This window comes from Ostrinia nubilalis, chromosome Z, assembly GCF_963855985.1.
Source record: "Ostrinia nubilalis chromosome Z, ilOstNubi1.1, whole genome shotgun sequence".
NCBI lineage: Eukaryota > Metazoa > Arthropoda > Insecta > Lepidoptera > Crambidae > Ostrinia > Ostrinia nubilalis.
The window spans coordinates 16975039-16991617 of NC_087119.1; the positions used below are offsets into that span (position 1 = coordinate 16975039).

The 16579-nt window shown below is 34.6% G+C and overlaps 1 protein-coding gene across 1 annotated transcript in view; it reads right to left on the minus strand.

Annotated features, from left to right (window-relative positions):
• Positions 1–5176: 5176 nt before the first annotated feature.
• Positions 5177–16579, minus strand: part of LOC135087113 (probable cytochrome P450 305a1) — a 30761-nt gene continuing 19358 nt past the window's right edge. The window contains exons 4-8 of the mRNA XM_063981951.1: positions 14004–14185; positions 11458–11554; positions 8575–8752; positions 7058–7317; positions 5177–6261 (exon numbers count right to left, since the gene is read on the minus strand). Coding sequence (XP_063838021.1) covers positions 6083–6261; positions 7058–7317; positions 8575–8752; positions 11458–11554; positions 14004–14185 — 896 coding nt within the window. The 3' untranslated portion in view covers positions 5177–6082. The remainder of the gene's footprint in view (positions 6262–7057; positions 7318–8574; positions 8753–11457; positions 11555–14003; positions 14186–16579) is intronic.

Sequence of the window (16579 nt, forward strand, 5' to 3'; positions counted from 1 at the left end):
CACTGGCTCGGAAGCTGGGTACGCAAATGGTAACAGGCCCTTTGCAATAGTTACTATGAGCTTCTACATTCAAAGTCAAAAGGCCTAAAGCCGTTATGTACGAAAACGTGATAACACATAATGATCCCCTGATCAACTAAACAAATTACCAACAGTTACGTAACCCCTTTTACCGTTTAAGCTAGTTTCAGTCGCTTCTAAGACACGTTCAATCTAACAACTTCGAAATCGCCCTTGCACAAATTACACGTGCGTGCTGGTAATTATGCACCGTTCGTGTTGAGATTTAAGACTCGGGAAATCTGTTTAAAACTCCAAGCTTCAACATCGAGTCTAGGTACCAAAATCAATGGGCACAAGGTTATAATCTAGGTACTAGGTAGGTAGGAAAAACTAAATGGCTTTTCATTTATTAATGATTCCGATCCCGCGGTTTTAATGAAAGTTTTTGGTGTTTTTAGTTGACGTTTTTGAGATTGTTTTCAAAATTGAAACAATAACGTTAAAATAACAAAAAGGGCTATAAATAAAATAAATTGGCTAAGATTTTAACTGAAATTCCATTACAGTTAACTAAGCCACTAGTAAAACTAATAAAAAATCGTTTTTTAGACGTTGCACCACATGTGTTTTTACTTGTTTTGTATGGAGATTGACAGATTTTGACGTTTGTTAAAGTAAAAGTAGATGAAGATGGTGCAACCCAGCCTAAATGAAAGTATTTCCTGGTATTACATAAAACAAGAAAAACAGCGACTTATGCAAATAAACAAAAAAGATTTTAGCCCAAAAACAACATTTTATTTATTGCAAATAAGTAATAACATGTAGAATGAGAAATGCGAACCTACAAGTCATTAGTTCCTTAGCCTCTTCTCACTCATGCGTGCTCATCGCTTGCAGTGCTTTGAGCCCTGGTATAAATATAATCCAACACGCTTCTTATTTACTCGTGTCAGTCAATTCAGCACGTGTAAATCGAAGCTATGTAGGATTGTAGGTACCTATGTAAAGTTTCGTTGAAATTCCTGCAGTTTTCATTATTCATTTATATTAATTAAAATCGTCAATAGTAAATTATTATACCCCATGCATGCAATATAACTCTATAGTCTGTCCACTCCTGCTTTGATATGTAAAGACTCAAAGTGGTGAAGTTTGTTGGATTATTAATTGCTTTTTTCTAATCATGATTTATTGTCTCGGTGATGATGGCAACTATTCATATTATTACTTAAAAATAATAATTTATGTATTAAGAGGAAAAACAATATTCATAAATTAATAATGAGTTCAATAAATTGTGATTAAAGTAAGTACTGTTTAAATTTTAATCAAGTTGTCTTTACTTTACTGATTTGGTACTTACTGGATTGGCTTATTATGTGTCACAAGCTTTAATTAGATTTACATACACACCGGTACGTAAACTGCAACTAATTAACTATTACGTACTTACTTGTCCACCAGTCTGAAATTCCGGTTCTAGTTTCATTTAGAGTCTACGTTTGAAGGGTTACTAATTGGGCTGCTACCCACACCGACTAGATTGCACAGGAAATTAACTTTGTGGAATAGTTCCAGCGAATTCCTGGATGAATCCACGCAAATCCCCGGCCGGGCGTTGACAATCAGCTTAGCGGTATGTCACATTAATAAACTGCTCACCGGAGCCAATCTCAGCGAACAACAATGTTTGAAATTGATACTTAATAATATAAATCCATCGTCGCTGAATCAACAATCGACGCTGCAATCAAATTATTCCCCAACATTTCCAGTTTCAAGTAGCCGCTTACTTCATCAGAATTCAGCAGATATCGGTGAGCCAGAGATAGCAAATCAACCGTAACATATTGATATTGAAATCGTCCATAACACGAAAGGTAGTAAAGCAGGTTTTTGCAGTGCGATTGTTACACTCGATGAGCGGTGTGTACACAATCCGTCGGCGCAAAGCGCAGTTTAAACATCTAAAATTAGTATCATTCAGTCAATATAGCTTTCATAAATTATTGGAAACTATTATAATATGGCTTAACCCATGTTTGTCGAGTAAATAATGTCAATTTGTCCTATGAATGTGTATTGAAGTGAATGCATGCACATCTGATCATCTAAAGAGGTAAATAAGAATTTCGATAAAAGTTGTTTTGTAAGACAGATCAGATAGGTATCCTTTTAATGGATCCCTTTTTCACCAAAACTGCATGAAAGCGAGACAAGTTGTGGACAGCAATAAAATGTAAGTTGCATTTTATCAGTTCTTTTAACCTGTGCCTTTTAAGTCTCGTGTCTTGTACCTATTTACTTAGCAAGTGTGCTCGTAGTGGTTACGACGCTATAAAGAGAGTCCTTATAACTGCATTATGAATACATTTAGTTGGGTATAGCCAGTAGCCACTATTGCACCGCCATGGCATGAAATAGGGCCCATAGAACTTATACCTATTGTTCGTGGTGGCGGAGCAACTGATTGCGCCCTCTTGTGAATAATAGCCCAGACCTAGTACCTACATTTTCTCCCTTAGTCTCCTGCGTCCCCTGTTGAATACTTTGAAAAGTAACACATAGGTATCAGAATGGCCATAGATCAAGATCTTAGCGACCCAACTTTAATAACTCCCTAAAATAATTCCCCGTGCCTTACTAAAATAGACCGATTATCTTCCTACTCGTAGAAAATAACAAAACACTTTAAAAGCTAATAAGATTACTCAACTATTCCGGATTACTTAAAAATAGACCTTTTTTACCAGCTTGAGAATCATGAATTTATCTACGACGCAATAGAGATTGTAAACAAAAAGCTTTATTGAACACCCACTAGCCCACAACAACGTGCCTGTTTCACTGAAATTCTCGCGTCGGGATTTATCAGAATTGAATAGTATTGACGTACCTACAGCACCCAGTATTCACCATCCGCAACCCACACATGCATCGTATTTGTACTGAACGGAGGTCAATGTCAAAGACCAATACCACTCGAACCAAAACATACAAAGCTCTGTTTACATAGCTATGTATATCAGTGCAATAGACTTATTTCAAATGTACGCTTCATACCGGTTTTATTTACACGTTCTTTCCGAGGATCATACTTGTACCTTACTTACTACTGTATTAAGCAAACTATGATTAAGCTCTTATGTTGTACTCGAAATATTAAGGATTTGTCACGATCTCTAATTCTGAAAGATTAGCACTACTTTAAATAACTGAATCTTACTTACGTCGGTACGTAGGACCTAATGATAAGATACGCAACATCATAAGGGCAACCGGATATTTATACATAGAATAAAATCTAGTACGATTTACGTTACAGACATGTTTTAGGGTATAATATTTTGAAGAAACCTAAAGTGAGTCTAGTAGTAAGTAAGTGCGAAAGGGTCGTTCTTTCGTTCGTTTCAGCCGGACTTCCACAAAGACCGGTACTGCGCCGCTCGCACCTCCCGCGACCTTCACCAGGTCGTCGGTCCACCTAGTGGGAAGCCTGCCCACGCTACGTCTTCCGGCTCGTGGTCGCCACTCAAGAACTTTCCTGCCCCAGCGGCCATCAGCTCTACGAGCTATGTGCCCCGCCCACTGCAAATTGATTTTAGCGATTCTGCGATTTCGAAGCGCGAAAGGGTCGTCCTTATGAAATTATGTCCTCACAGAAGAAGACGAAGGCCTCCTAAGCCTCTACCTCCGAGAATGGCAATAACCATATTCTAACGCTACAAGTTCCTGGCCGACCGCTGCACAAAGTACACGGCGCTGCTCATCAGAGCGTGGAAAGACTGCGACCGCCATGCCCACCTACGCACCACACTTGGGTACACCACAAACCACAACGACAGCGTTTCTTCTCTCCTGATCCGGTGTAGCCATAATCGGGATTGGGATAAACCAAATCCTACACCTTATTGATTGTGTCAGTGTCAGACTGGCAAATCGAAATCCAAGAAACGCAGGATCAAACAAATTACTAACTTTCCTAAAACACCATGTGATGATAGTGATTTTTAAGTAAATTTTGAATAACGTTTGATATTTATTAAAATATGAGAGACGGTATTCAATATCATCTTCCAAAATTCTTTGAAACGTTCAAGTTTGTAGCCGACTCCACGCAGCAGACGCCACGTGTCGCCACGACGCATGTATTTCTATGAAATGTCTTCAAACGACGACGCTAAATGTGGATGATATTTCATATACGAGCAAATACATAGACCAGTAATGTCGTGAATACATGTTGGCTACAAAATCATACCTATAGATCTAGCTAATAAATGACCACTGATGTTGAATTAAGATGCAAACTGGAAAAATGCGACAGAAACTGATAAATAATTAAAATCGACTCAATAAGACCAATCTCGTAATTTCAGTATCCTTATCATTAAATGTAGTATAATTATAGGTATATACGTACTTCACTGTTCTTGACCAAATAAAAGGAAATACTGCGGAGGATTATCTGTAGTTGGTCTAAATTTTTACACGTGTTAAACATTTCGCCTCCCAAGTCGTGTCGCAATTGTGTAGATTCGCTTTGAGCTGCAAGCCCGGATAAGTCCTCTGCGAAACAAACAGGATTTTGAGGATATGTGGTCTTTTGAGGACTGAGTCTTTTGAGCAGGCCGACAGGAGCATAGTCTAAAGATTCTTATCTCTAAGAATCTTTAGACTTATGTGAATTGAGATGAGCCCTACCCTTCAGCTGTTAGGATAAGCTTGTTGCGTGGCACTTTTCCAACCAGTAACTGAGGCCGGTGCTATAGCTAACTTGTCAGTAAGCAAGCATTGAGATGACGCAATAGATGCTCGAATCATGCTACGAGTATGATGATCTCTGGTGTTGACTAGAAAAAGGATTTCCCTCTTCCAAAACTTGAGTGGCGAGCTTTAACCATTGCATGCACTGAAAATGTACGCTTATAACCTTGACCGGCACCTGACATTGAATCATGGTTCAAAGGCAAAATACACAGGGCTTGTTCATTTACACAGTATCGATTTTTTATTAACGGCTATTAATGCAGCGCCGGCGAATTCATCTCTTGCGTGGAATTTCGGCGAAATATAGCGTTAAATTACAGGTACTGGTACTGCTGATGTTATTATACGATTCCGATGCTAAAATGATTCGTTGTAAATGTTTTATAGTAATACTTCCATGAAATTTTATCAATTCAGTTTATTGAGATAATTATTTTATTGTTTAATTTTCCACCCCTAATTGGTATAAATTAGGTTTTAATTTGATAAGAATTCAAATAAACAATTCGTTTTAAATTAAAGTTTTTACATAAAATATGTATGTAGGTAGGTATGCTTTATCACTGAAACATGTCAGTTATTGTAGTTAGCTTACATTATAATAACGCCTGTATTCATAAACATTACCATGAGGTCTCACAGTGCGCGTAGACGCACATGGTGACACACGAACCAATCACAGAGCTCTATTCAACGCTGTGTGTTCGATTTTCTACTTCACATAAGCAAGCATCGTTTGTGAATACGGGCACGTCAGCATTATGACAAACTGAGGGGTGGATGGATTGACAGATGCAAGGAAAAACAGGAGGGCCCAAAGCTCGTATTATGAAACGACGCTCGATTCATATTTAAACAGAGATTCAAGCCTTTGATTGATTGAATTTCAATGTTTAAAGCAATTTTCCTAGTGTTAAAATTCGTACCACATAAATAAATCGGTATTCATAAGGATACTTAGAGAAAATAAATTTTAGGTTTTGTCAATTTATGTTACAACTATTGTATAGCTTCTATTTAGTTTGTCGTAGTCAGTAGGTTCATCAGGACTATTCTTCATTTTCCCTTAGCTTTTCAATACTTATAAAGCAAATAAATAATTACGTGTAAATGAAGTTTAGTAAAAAAAGAATTGAAATTGCAATTAATAATTATTGTCTAAAATATTAATACTTTACTATTGTCAAAACATTCATTAAAATCCTTAAATATTTCATAGATTTTATTGTCTACCCTACAGTAGTAATACAATATTATAAGGCTAATATTTTGCTAGTTACTCAATAATACTTTCTGTTATTCTATTCTAAGACCTCGGTATAAAGTCAGCAGCATACGGCCGAGGTGAGGATATCAATCCAATTATCGGGTCGCCGGATGGCAGCACTCCATTGCAATATTCAATCCTGTACTTCCTAAGAACACCTACGAAAACAATGAATATAAAAGACTTTGCGAGCGAATCCCCTGGACAACGCCTACGACCTGCAACAATAGAAACGTTTCTTGACGATATTACTTGTTTTTGGAAATATAAAAATTCACATGTCCTTTTAAACGACTTCGTTAAGCCAAATGACGTCCACTGCTGGACAAAGGCCTCCCTAAGGATTTCCATAACGACCGGCCTTGCGCCGCCTGTACCCAGGCTCCTCCCGCGACCCTCACCAGATCTTCGGTCCACCTAGTGGGAGGCCTGCCCACGCTACGTCTTCCGGCCCTCGGTCGCCACTCGAGAACTTTTCTGCCCCAACAGCCATCGTCTCTACGAGCTAATAATGCCCCGCCCACTGCCACTTGATTTTAGCATCATACTGCGAGCTATGTCGGTCACTTTGATTCTCCTGCGGATCTCCTAATTTTAAACGACTTATAACCATTTAATATAAAGCTTGCGACGGATTTCTACTGAATTTATAAGCTCAAATTTCATTTTGAATAAAACCCTCTCACGAAATACATTTCTACCGAAATTAGATTTTATATTAAATACTTATTTAGTCAGTTGTGAAATCTTCATGAGATATTTACACGGGTTTTTCTCAGAACCACTGCTAAGGCTCACATACGATACGCAATCGGGTTTCCATTATGTTCATCCAATGATTTTGTTGCGTCCCACAAATTATTTGGTGAATACATCAATCTGATTTTCAGATTATTGTTAAGCTTATCGCTCGTGTTTGCCAACCGAATGAACTATAATACCGACTGCGAAATCAATTCACATATAAAATATTACGCATAGTAACATTTACGGGAAAGACTATATAAAACATACCTAAGCCAAATGGGTACATGTGCTCTGAATTTTTCAAAGCCCCTCGCTCGTCTATAAATCTCTCGGGCTTAAACTCATGTGGATCGTCCCATATTTCTGGATCGAAATGTACATCGCCAACGGATATCAGAATAGTTGTCTCCTTTGGTATTAAATAGCCATCGATAACCGCATCATCGAGTAAGCGCCGAGGCCCCGCCAGCGGGACGATTGTATAGTATCTCTGCACTTCCAAAAGAAACGCTGAAGTATACACTAACCTGAAAATATATTTGCAAGATATTAGAGACCAAGGTTCACATTCAGTAATCATGTCATTATACACTATCACTGCAAAAATTTAGAAAGACATAATATTTTACAAAACAATGTTTATAAAACCTTTTTCATATAATCTGCTTAGGACTTATTGTTGCCAGCTTAAGCTTAAAAGAAAAACTGTTTATATTGTACAAATAACTAAAAATATTGTTAGACTTTTAACGATCATAATATATTTTGAAACATTGAAACCTTTACCTACTACAATTGAATAATTGCCGAGACCTACGAACCAAGTTATTATTGCAGGAAACTGCGAGCAATTGACTTTGACCTTTACCTAGAAATCTCGGTAATAAACTTTATCTGCAGAAAAAGCTGGCCAGTTAACAATTTATTTACCTTTATTTTTCTCGAAAATATTCCATCAACAGTGATTTTAATTGAAACTGCTGGTTCTGTTAAATACTGGGAATTATATTAAAACTAACAATTGAGAATATTAAATGAACATCGATACTCCCACTGATTGAATACAGTTAAAATGAAGTGCTTTAAACAGACTATTAACAAATTAATACCGATGAATTGCTTTCTTTAACGTCAATGTTTTTACGTATAAAGAAATATTTTTTGTTGTTACAATGTAATTCTCTTATTAAAATTATTTTTGTTGATATTGGTAAAACAGTGATATGCATGAGTGAGGATGAGTGAGAGAGAAACAAAACAGAATTTTAGTCAAAACGATATTACTGAACTGTTTTTGTATATGTTTGAAGTTAAATTAATTGTATTCGTAAACTTGATCTCTAAATTACGAGTATCATTTTATTATTTCTAGCTTGCTCGTAGCTCAGGAGAATTAGAATTTCTGTCCAAACCCAATAGCTACACTTGCCTTACCGCGAAGCTGAAAAAAAAGGGCCGTACGTATTGAAAGGTATATGTAATTAATAACGACGTTGGATGTCTAGGTGGTAGGTTCCAACTCCCACTAAACGGAGGCTACATAACATGGCTATGTAATTTTAATCCTTACAGTACGAGTAGACACGATTGCTCTAAGTTTGTTTTTAAAAAAATAAGTACAATTATTGCATACAATGTATGACTAATCGATGTACAATCTACATAATTGTGCAGTATTTACATAATAAAATTTATAATAACACAAAAGATTCAATCAAGAAAATCTGTCGCATAACATCATGGCCACTCTGTCACCTTGTTATACAATAAATTGATCTACCCACCTATAACTATCGTTCCAAGAAGGCTGTTTATTACCCAAGACCGTATTAATTTCATCGAATAACTTTTCTTGCAAAGCTCGATTCCTCAATATGACTAGAAAAGCAAATTCAAGGACATTGCTGGTGGTTTGTGATCCAGCTATTAATAAATCCAGGCAAATTGTTTTCAACTGATCCTCTGTAAAAAAACAAGACGAATATTAATATTAAAGTAACTTGTTCTGTTAAAGTAACGCTGGAAAACCATATTTTTCATATTTTCTAGTACCTACGTGAAACTAAATATGAGTAGGTAAACAAGTTAAAGTAAACAGGTAATGAGGTGATTTCAGCGTTTTGCTACTGAATTTATTTGCGATGTAAACATATTGATACACTCAGTCTTGAGCACATTGATAATACTTTGTTTGATTATTCTTAATATTTGTTATTTATGTTTATCAAATAGATTCTCTGACATTTTTTCTAATCTGTTTTGAATGAAGATATTGGAATTAAAAATGAATTAATTACTGAACGTAAATAATTATGTTGCAAAGACTGCAGGAGCAGTGGTGTGTGAAAGCGAAATGACTGAGTGAACTTATGAGCGGAAGTTTAAAAGAGGCGTTTATAGAAGACCCTGAACGTTAAAAATAAATTTGAAGTCGCTCGCTCGCTTTCTGTGAAATGTAGAAGGACGATATTCCAAGCTACCGGTTTCTCAGAAAATCTAAGCTTGCAATAAGTGGATCGGAGGAAATATCTATTTCAGTTCTCGACTTTCGATAAATACAGTCGTTTCCCATTGATAAATTAGTGAAGACACATCATTACGCAACTCTCAGCAAAGCAGAAGATATGAACGGGATGAAATTATAACATTATAGCTTAGGAATGCTACAAACGAAATCAGGTACAGTAATGAGAATGGGATATTTCTAGCCATCACAAACAAAAATTGGGTAGGTCGCTTAATTCTTCACTAGAAACTGGTAAAAAAATCATTTAGGTTCACCATTACGTTTAAGAATTACATTCACCTGAACACGACCAGTCAGATGATTTTCTTGACTCTCCAAAAAGGCCTAAAAGGACACTGACTCGAAAATTCCTAAAATATCAGGTCCCTGAACTACTTTTTAATTCGGAAACAGAGCTATCAACATAGCTGAGTCAGATCTATAGAAAAATATGATTTGTTTTTGAGCATTTTTTTGCTGCCACCGCAACTTCAGGGTTGTGTATGGGTGCGTTGGCCACAGAAAACAAGGTTTTTCCGACTTGTCGTGTTCAGGTAAATGTAATAATGTCTTAAACGCAAAAGGGCATTAAGTATATGACTTTTTTACCAGTTTCTAGTAAAGAATTAAACTACCTACCCAAATTTTTGTGATGGCTAGAACTATCCCATTCTCATTACTTTTTGAATAACCCTAGTACAGCACGAGGCTCAAAACTCATAATAGATTTGAAATAATTTTATTGAACATTTTCATGTTAAAACATTGCATTTTAGATGCAGTTATAAAAGCGAAAAACTTAAGAGACTGAGCAACTTAAGAAAACTAAAATAGTTTTCATTTACGCTTGACGATTTTATGTATATTCTATTTCGAACTTTCTAAGAACCTACCTACTTACAGAACTTTGCCGTGTGAATCACATCACCACATCCTGTCACATTAGCATTTTAAAGTTGCGAAATAAATACAAATAAGAAGGTTAGGTACCGCTTTAGTTTAAAACTATAATTTTGCAACACTTACACCTACATCGCTAATATTTTATACAAAATAGTTAATTGAGTAATAGCTTAAGTAAAAAGTGAATTCAGATTTTAATTATCAGCTGGTAATGAAAATTTATACCATAAAAAAATATGATAACCAAAATAAATACAAAAAAATATTATTGTTTCAAAATCAATACTTATCTACTCAAATAAAAAAATGTTATTAGATCTAATCGTGGATGATGATGAATTATCCTGACGGTGAACTATTTTAAAATGTATTTTGATTCCATGACGGAGAGGAAAATTTCCAAGGGCTCATGCCTCGCGTCGTAGCACATTATACTTCAATAGACTTTTGACTAAATTCCAGTGTTAGTTATGTTACTCTATGTAGGTAATTAAGTCAAATCGAGTTTTGTGTAGGTATGCAGTCTTTTTGTCACACAAGATTGACATTGAGACTATTATAGGTATATTCTTGGACAGTCAGATCTAGTCCCAAATAAACCACTTCATAAATATGAAAATAATTCCCATTTAATTTATTATATTCGGAGTTAGTAATGGAACAAAAAATCTACATTTTGTTTTCTTATTTTGTACGTTAGGTACTCGTACATATTAGAATTCTGGTGCATTTATAAAAATATTCGTAGCAAGTGCACTCGCCGCCGGCGATTTTCATTCATGATGCTCTACATCTTCGTAAATGAAATTAAATTTAAAGGGAAATGGATGTTCAGCTCATCCTAGATAGAGCGTATTTTTTGTTATTCAAGTAGCTCTGCCTGTAGATTTCCTATGCTTAGAATAATTAGAGCAGCCTCGTCAGTCGAATCACTTAACTATGTTTTGAATTTTCTAAGCATAAATTTAATTAAAGATGCGATGAATGGGCTTTTACGATGAAAGTAAATAGCTGACTAGGCATTTACATCTAAGATCAAAACAACAATTATTTTGTTTATGCCATTTTTCCAACTCTCATCATAACTCTACTTAGTGATGTAAGAATATTTTAAAGTTAAACAAGATAGGTACCCGTAATATGAATAGCATACAAAGCAAACGATAGTAATTTTCTTTAGTTGCCGTTTAACTATTACCCTATCATTACCATGTATTGTAATATAATAGCTAATCTAATATTTTACACACAAACTTACCTGTAAAGGAGCTATTCGTTTCATTGATTTCCTTTAAAAACGAAGTAATAAAATCATTTTGTTCGGACACATTGTTTTTGTGTTTCCTGATTGCTTCCTGGAATAAAAAAAGGTTCATCAATAAACTATTAGATCGGCATTCATGTTGATTTTAAAATTCTTTACTCCTCAAATTCATGATAAAATATACAGAGCTAAAACGCCGCCTTTTAATTACGCCTTTTAATGACACATTCAATCTAAGTACTTCAATGTATACTTCGGCATACTTAATGAAATCGGCATTATAGTGATTTTATATCTGTTTTAGTTTTTATGACTTATCGCGGATCACGAATTCACGATACATACCTATTGAATTACTTATATGTACCTACAATGTATAAAGTTAACTAAAAGGAAAATTTCATGTTTGTACGATAAATAAAATAAGGATCGTTTGAAAACTTATTAAGAAAACAAATAAACCCGACTACGTAAAAATGAACTGAACGGATAGAAACAAGGCAACTTAGTATTTACAAATGCAGTCGGAGGCATCAATGACTAATTCTTTTGTTGGTGATAGATAATGTATTTAATGCCTCCGACTGAATCATTTCAGTTTATTTTATGCAGTCAGGTTTTTTGGTGTTCTTAATCATTGTACTCGTATTTGAATTTTTTTGGTTAAAATAACATACATTTTTGCAAGCTAATTATGAAACCCTTTATTTTGATACCCCACTCGACATAAGATAAGAAAATTTTGAAGACATATTATTATGGCGCCTAAAATCAGCCATTTTTATTTTTTCCAATTTTGTCATACCCAGTGTCACTCTCTCAGTTTAAGACAAATCTAACGACACCTCATACGCTGAATTCGATCAAAACTTTTAGTCTGTAGAAGCGTGCCAAAGAAATAACATACACTCGAAAAACATAACCCAGTCGTGTTAAAAAACTATCCCGAATGGTGAAATTACTATGTATTTTAATTTTTTCTGCATTCCGATATTTGCACGGACACATTTGAGCTGTGGGCTAGGACGTGCAAGTTAATATGTACCTACTCCATGTTTCGAAATATCCAAAATGAAATGTTGACTACGAGTCGGTACTAGGTAGATCTGCAAAATTTTGCGAGCTTTCCGTTCGTAGAATTCTCGTTAAATAAACTTTATGGAAAATGTTGCAACAAAATGTTAAACCAATAAAGGGAATCGGTACAAAACCTAAATCCGAAGGATTAAAGACCACTTTACCAGAATCAGTTTGTATTTGTATTTATATTTACATTGTTAAGTCTGGTTGTTTATTACCAGAGATAATTAAAGATAAATGTGGATATTGACTATCTTATATAGATTTTAGGTGAATTAAAAATTTATTTATTGATTTGCGTCGTTATTTTTTCTAGAAAATAGTTTCAGGTGTAGGTACAAAATACCTAAAGATTAATGTTGAAAAAGGATTCTCAATATCGAGAAGCGTTTACTTACACTCGCCTCAAAAGTTTCGAATATTTTTAACGAATCCCTATTGTTGCGGACAGCCGCTCGGGCGTGCGGAAATAAGAAAAACCTTCGGATTATAATGAAGATGTATTTCAGCAATAAATGCCCACAACGGCTATCAAAAAAACACCAACTTCAGAACTAAACAAAAGGTATCAAAAGTAATAAAAAAAGTATAAAAAACATAGACAATATAAAAAAGAGGTTGGTCCACCAATCGGTTCCCAACACCTATGTTTATTTAAGCAGATTCATATATGAACGGGAATGCTTCAAAATACGTTTCGTGCAAGCGTATTCGATTGCTTCGATGAATAGGAATTATTGAAGTAGTTCCGGTGAAAGATAGTTGGATTTAAGTAAGTATTTCTGGTGAAAACTTTCTAAATCTTTGCTGTATCTAATGATACCGCTATGGAAAATATTAACATTATTTTACTGTTATAATATGATATTTATTGTTGATTTGCAATAAAATAAAGCTTAAATAACTTTTTACGATATTGAGAGGGTTGATACTATTTTTGTTCCTGTCTTGTCAACTCCTATCGAAACCCTTACTGAATTCCGAGTTCAACTATCGCCAGTTTTGCTATCAATAGCTTCAAAAGTTTTAACTATTCTGACCAATCATCAGGAAAATTTTAAGCCAAATCAAATGCCAGTTTATTTTTATCGTATCGATTTTGTAATAGAATTGGTAAATGAACAAGGATTGTTTACAACTAAAATGTACTTATTGAATACATTGTTTGGAAATCAATGTGTGGGTGAGTCCCAACCAGTCACACCGAAACGTACGTAGACATTTTGTTAAAATGAATCACTATTACATTAAAAATTAAAATAATTAATCTTAAGCTGTCAGAAAATACAGATTACATAGTGATTTGAAGATATAGGTACCTATCTTTTCAATCAATATGAATTGTCCGAGTAACAATGTGACTTGATGGGATTTTTTCCCATGGAGTTCGGTTCGGTGTGATGATTGGTAGGGAACAAGCTAAGTAGTAACCCTTTTATTAAAGTTTTCGGCAAACCCACCTCTATAATCTCAGATAACTGCTGATTCATTTTAGTGATCAGCGAATATCCACTCAATTCCGGGACAATGTACCGACACCATGGCACTTGGTTCAGCCAGCCCCCAGCCATCGAGAAAGCTTTTGAACGGGCGCTTAATAGGTCCAACAAAAATTTCAAACGCTCTTCTTTTATTTGATCGCCTGGAAAAAAGAAAACATTACATGAACGGATACGAAAATAAACAGAGAAGACCTTAAATGACATTAGATGCACTTGATTTAAAATGTTTACGAAAATCGTTCAGTCTGAACTTAGTTCGGTTTTTTTAAAATATATTTAGCTATAATATGCGGCAGTGACTTAAGTAGAGTCAAAGTAGATTAGGTATATCATAACTATTGTAATTTACTGTCATGAATTGATAATATTTATAATGGAAAACAGTATTGTTTTCTCTTTTCAACCGACTTCAAAAAAGGAGGAGGTTCTCAATTCGACCCGTATGTTTTTTTTTTTTTTTTTTTTTTTTTTTTCTATGTTTGTTACGCGATAACTCCGCCAATTATTAACCGATTTGAACAAATCTTTTTTCGGCGTATAGGTAATACCTCAAGGGTGGTCCCATTTAAATTTAATAATAAAAAAAACAACCCCCAAGGGTAGAAAATTGGGGATGAACTTTTTTATACGCAATATCTCCGCCGATTATAAACCAATTTGAACGATTATTTTTTTGTTGAATAGGTATTATCAAAAGGGTGGTTTCATGCGAATTTGAAGAAAATATTTCACCCCCAAGGGTGGAAAATTGGGGATGAACTTTTTTATACGCAATATCTCCGCCGATTATAAACCAATTTGAACGATTATTTTTTTGTTGAATAGGTATTATCAAAAGGGTGGTTTCATGCGAATTTGAAGAAAATATTTCACCCCCAAGGGTGGAAAATTGGGGATGAACTTTTTTATACACAATATCTCCGCCGATTATGAACCAATTTTTTTTGGTCTCAATGTACTGCCTACCTTCAGTGGTAACATCAAGGTAATAATTAGTTAACTAAAAAGCAAGAAATAAGTAAAATTTTATAAAAAAAAATAAAACCGACTCCAAAAAACCTACACTAAAAAGTAGAAAAATAATTACTAATTACCTACTTATTTATTAGGACGAATTATTAATATTTATGTAGGTATACCATGATTGATACTTTTGGAGTCGGTGCAGGCAAACTTTACATGTTTCATAATCTTGGCACCGACTCCAGAAGTATCAATCATGGTATACCTACATAAATATTAATAATTCGTCCTAATAAATAAGTAGGTAATTAGTAATTATTTTTCTACTTTTTAGTGTAGGTTTTTTGGAGTCGGTTTTATTTTTTTTTATAATCTAGTCATTATTACTCGTATTTATAACAATCATACATAATTAAAGATAGTTTGCAAATGTGCTTTACTACTGTACTGCTTGTTACTAAAATATATAAAGGGTGGTTCTGTTTCACTACTGGCTAAGGCCCAACCAACCCAGCCTAAGAATGTATGTCGAACTGCGTTGTAATGTGGTTTCTGAGATAAGTTTGTTTGCTTAAACCCGAAATATCACGTCCGATTTGAAAAATTCTAGGGAGGCTTTCATTAAGCTATACACCTTACAGCCAATAGGGGCGGAGCAGTAAAGAAAAATGTTGCAAAAACAGGAAATATTATTGAAACTATTTATTGGTACTTTTAAATAGTCTATGCAAATAAAGAAATTTTGACTTTGGTTTTTCACGCGTATGAATTCGCGGGCACAGCTAGTATTTTTAGAAAACTCAAAAAACTGTATTCACTAAAAAACAGAACAGAGCTATAGTGGATTCCAAATATTACACTTAAAAAATGTATGTGGAAATGTGATTCTATGTGATTTCAGAGTAAGTAGATAGAACAAACGTTTTTATTTACCCTCTCGAAAGCTATTGAACGATTTTTGCTTACTACCGGATTATTACATTCGTTGGATTTTCCATATTGTTAAAAGCATAAAAATTTACTGTATTTTTAAAAGTCAGGTAAATATTTAAGCCAAATAAATGTACTCGTACTACCTATTAGTAGAATCAATATTCATTTAGTTAAGTATTTTAGCATACTTTTTTATAAACACTTAGGTGTTAAAAATGATTTATGTCACCGAATTAAATAACAAAAGTAATGAAATACATTGCAAATAGATCATTTAAAAGTTAGCATAATACTCATTTAACGAGATAGGTATTATCTTGATATAAGGTAGGTACCAACTCAAAATATATCATACCTACATATTTAAATAGGTACTTTACAAATGTATCAAGGTATACATTTAATTTTGCATAATACATATCTTCATGCAACATGGAGGCCTATGTTCAGCAGTGGACGTCCTATAGCTGAGATGATGATGATGATGACATATCTTCATAATAATCAAATATCGATCGATCGATCGAATCAGAAATGAGGAGATCCATAGGAGAACCAGAGTGACTGGTATAGCCCGCAGAATCGCTAAAATCAAGTGGCAGTGGGTGGGGCACATAGTTCGTAGAGCTGATGGCCGC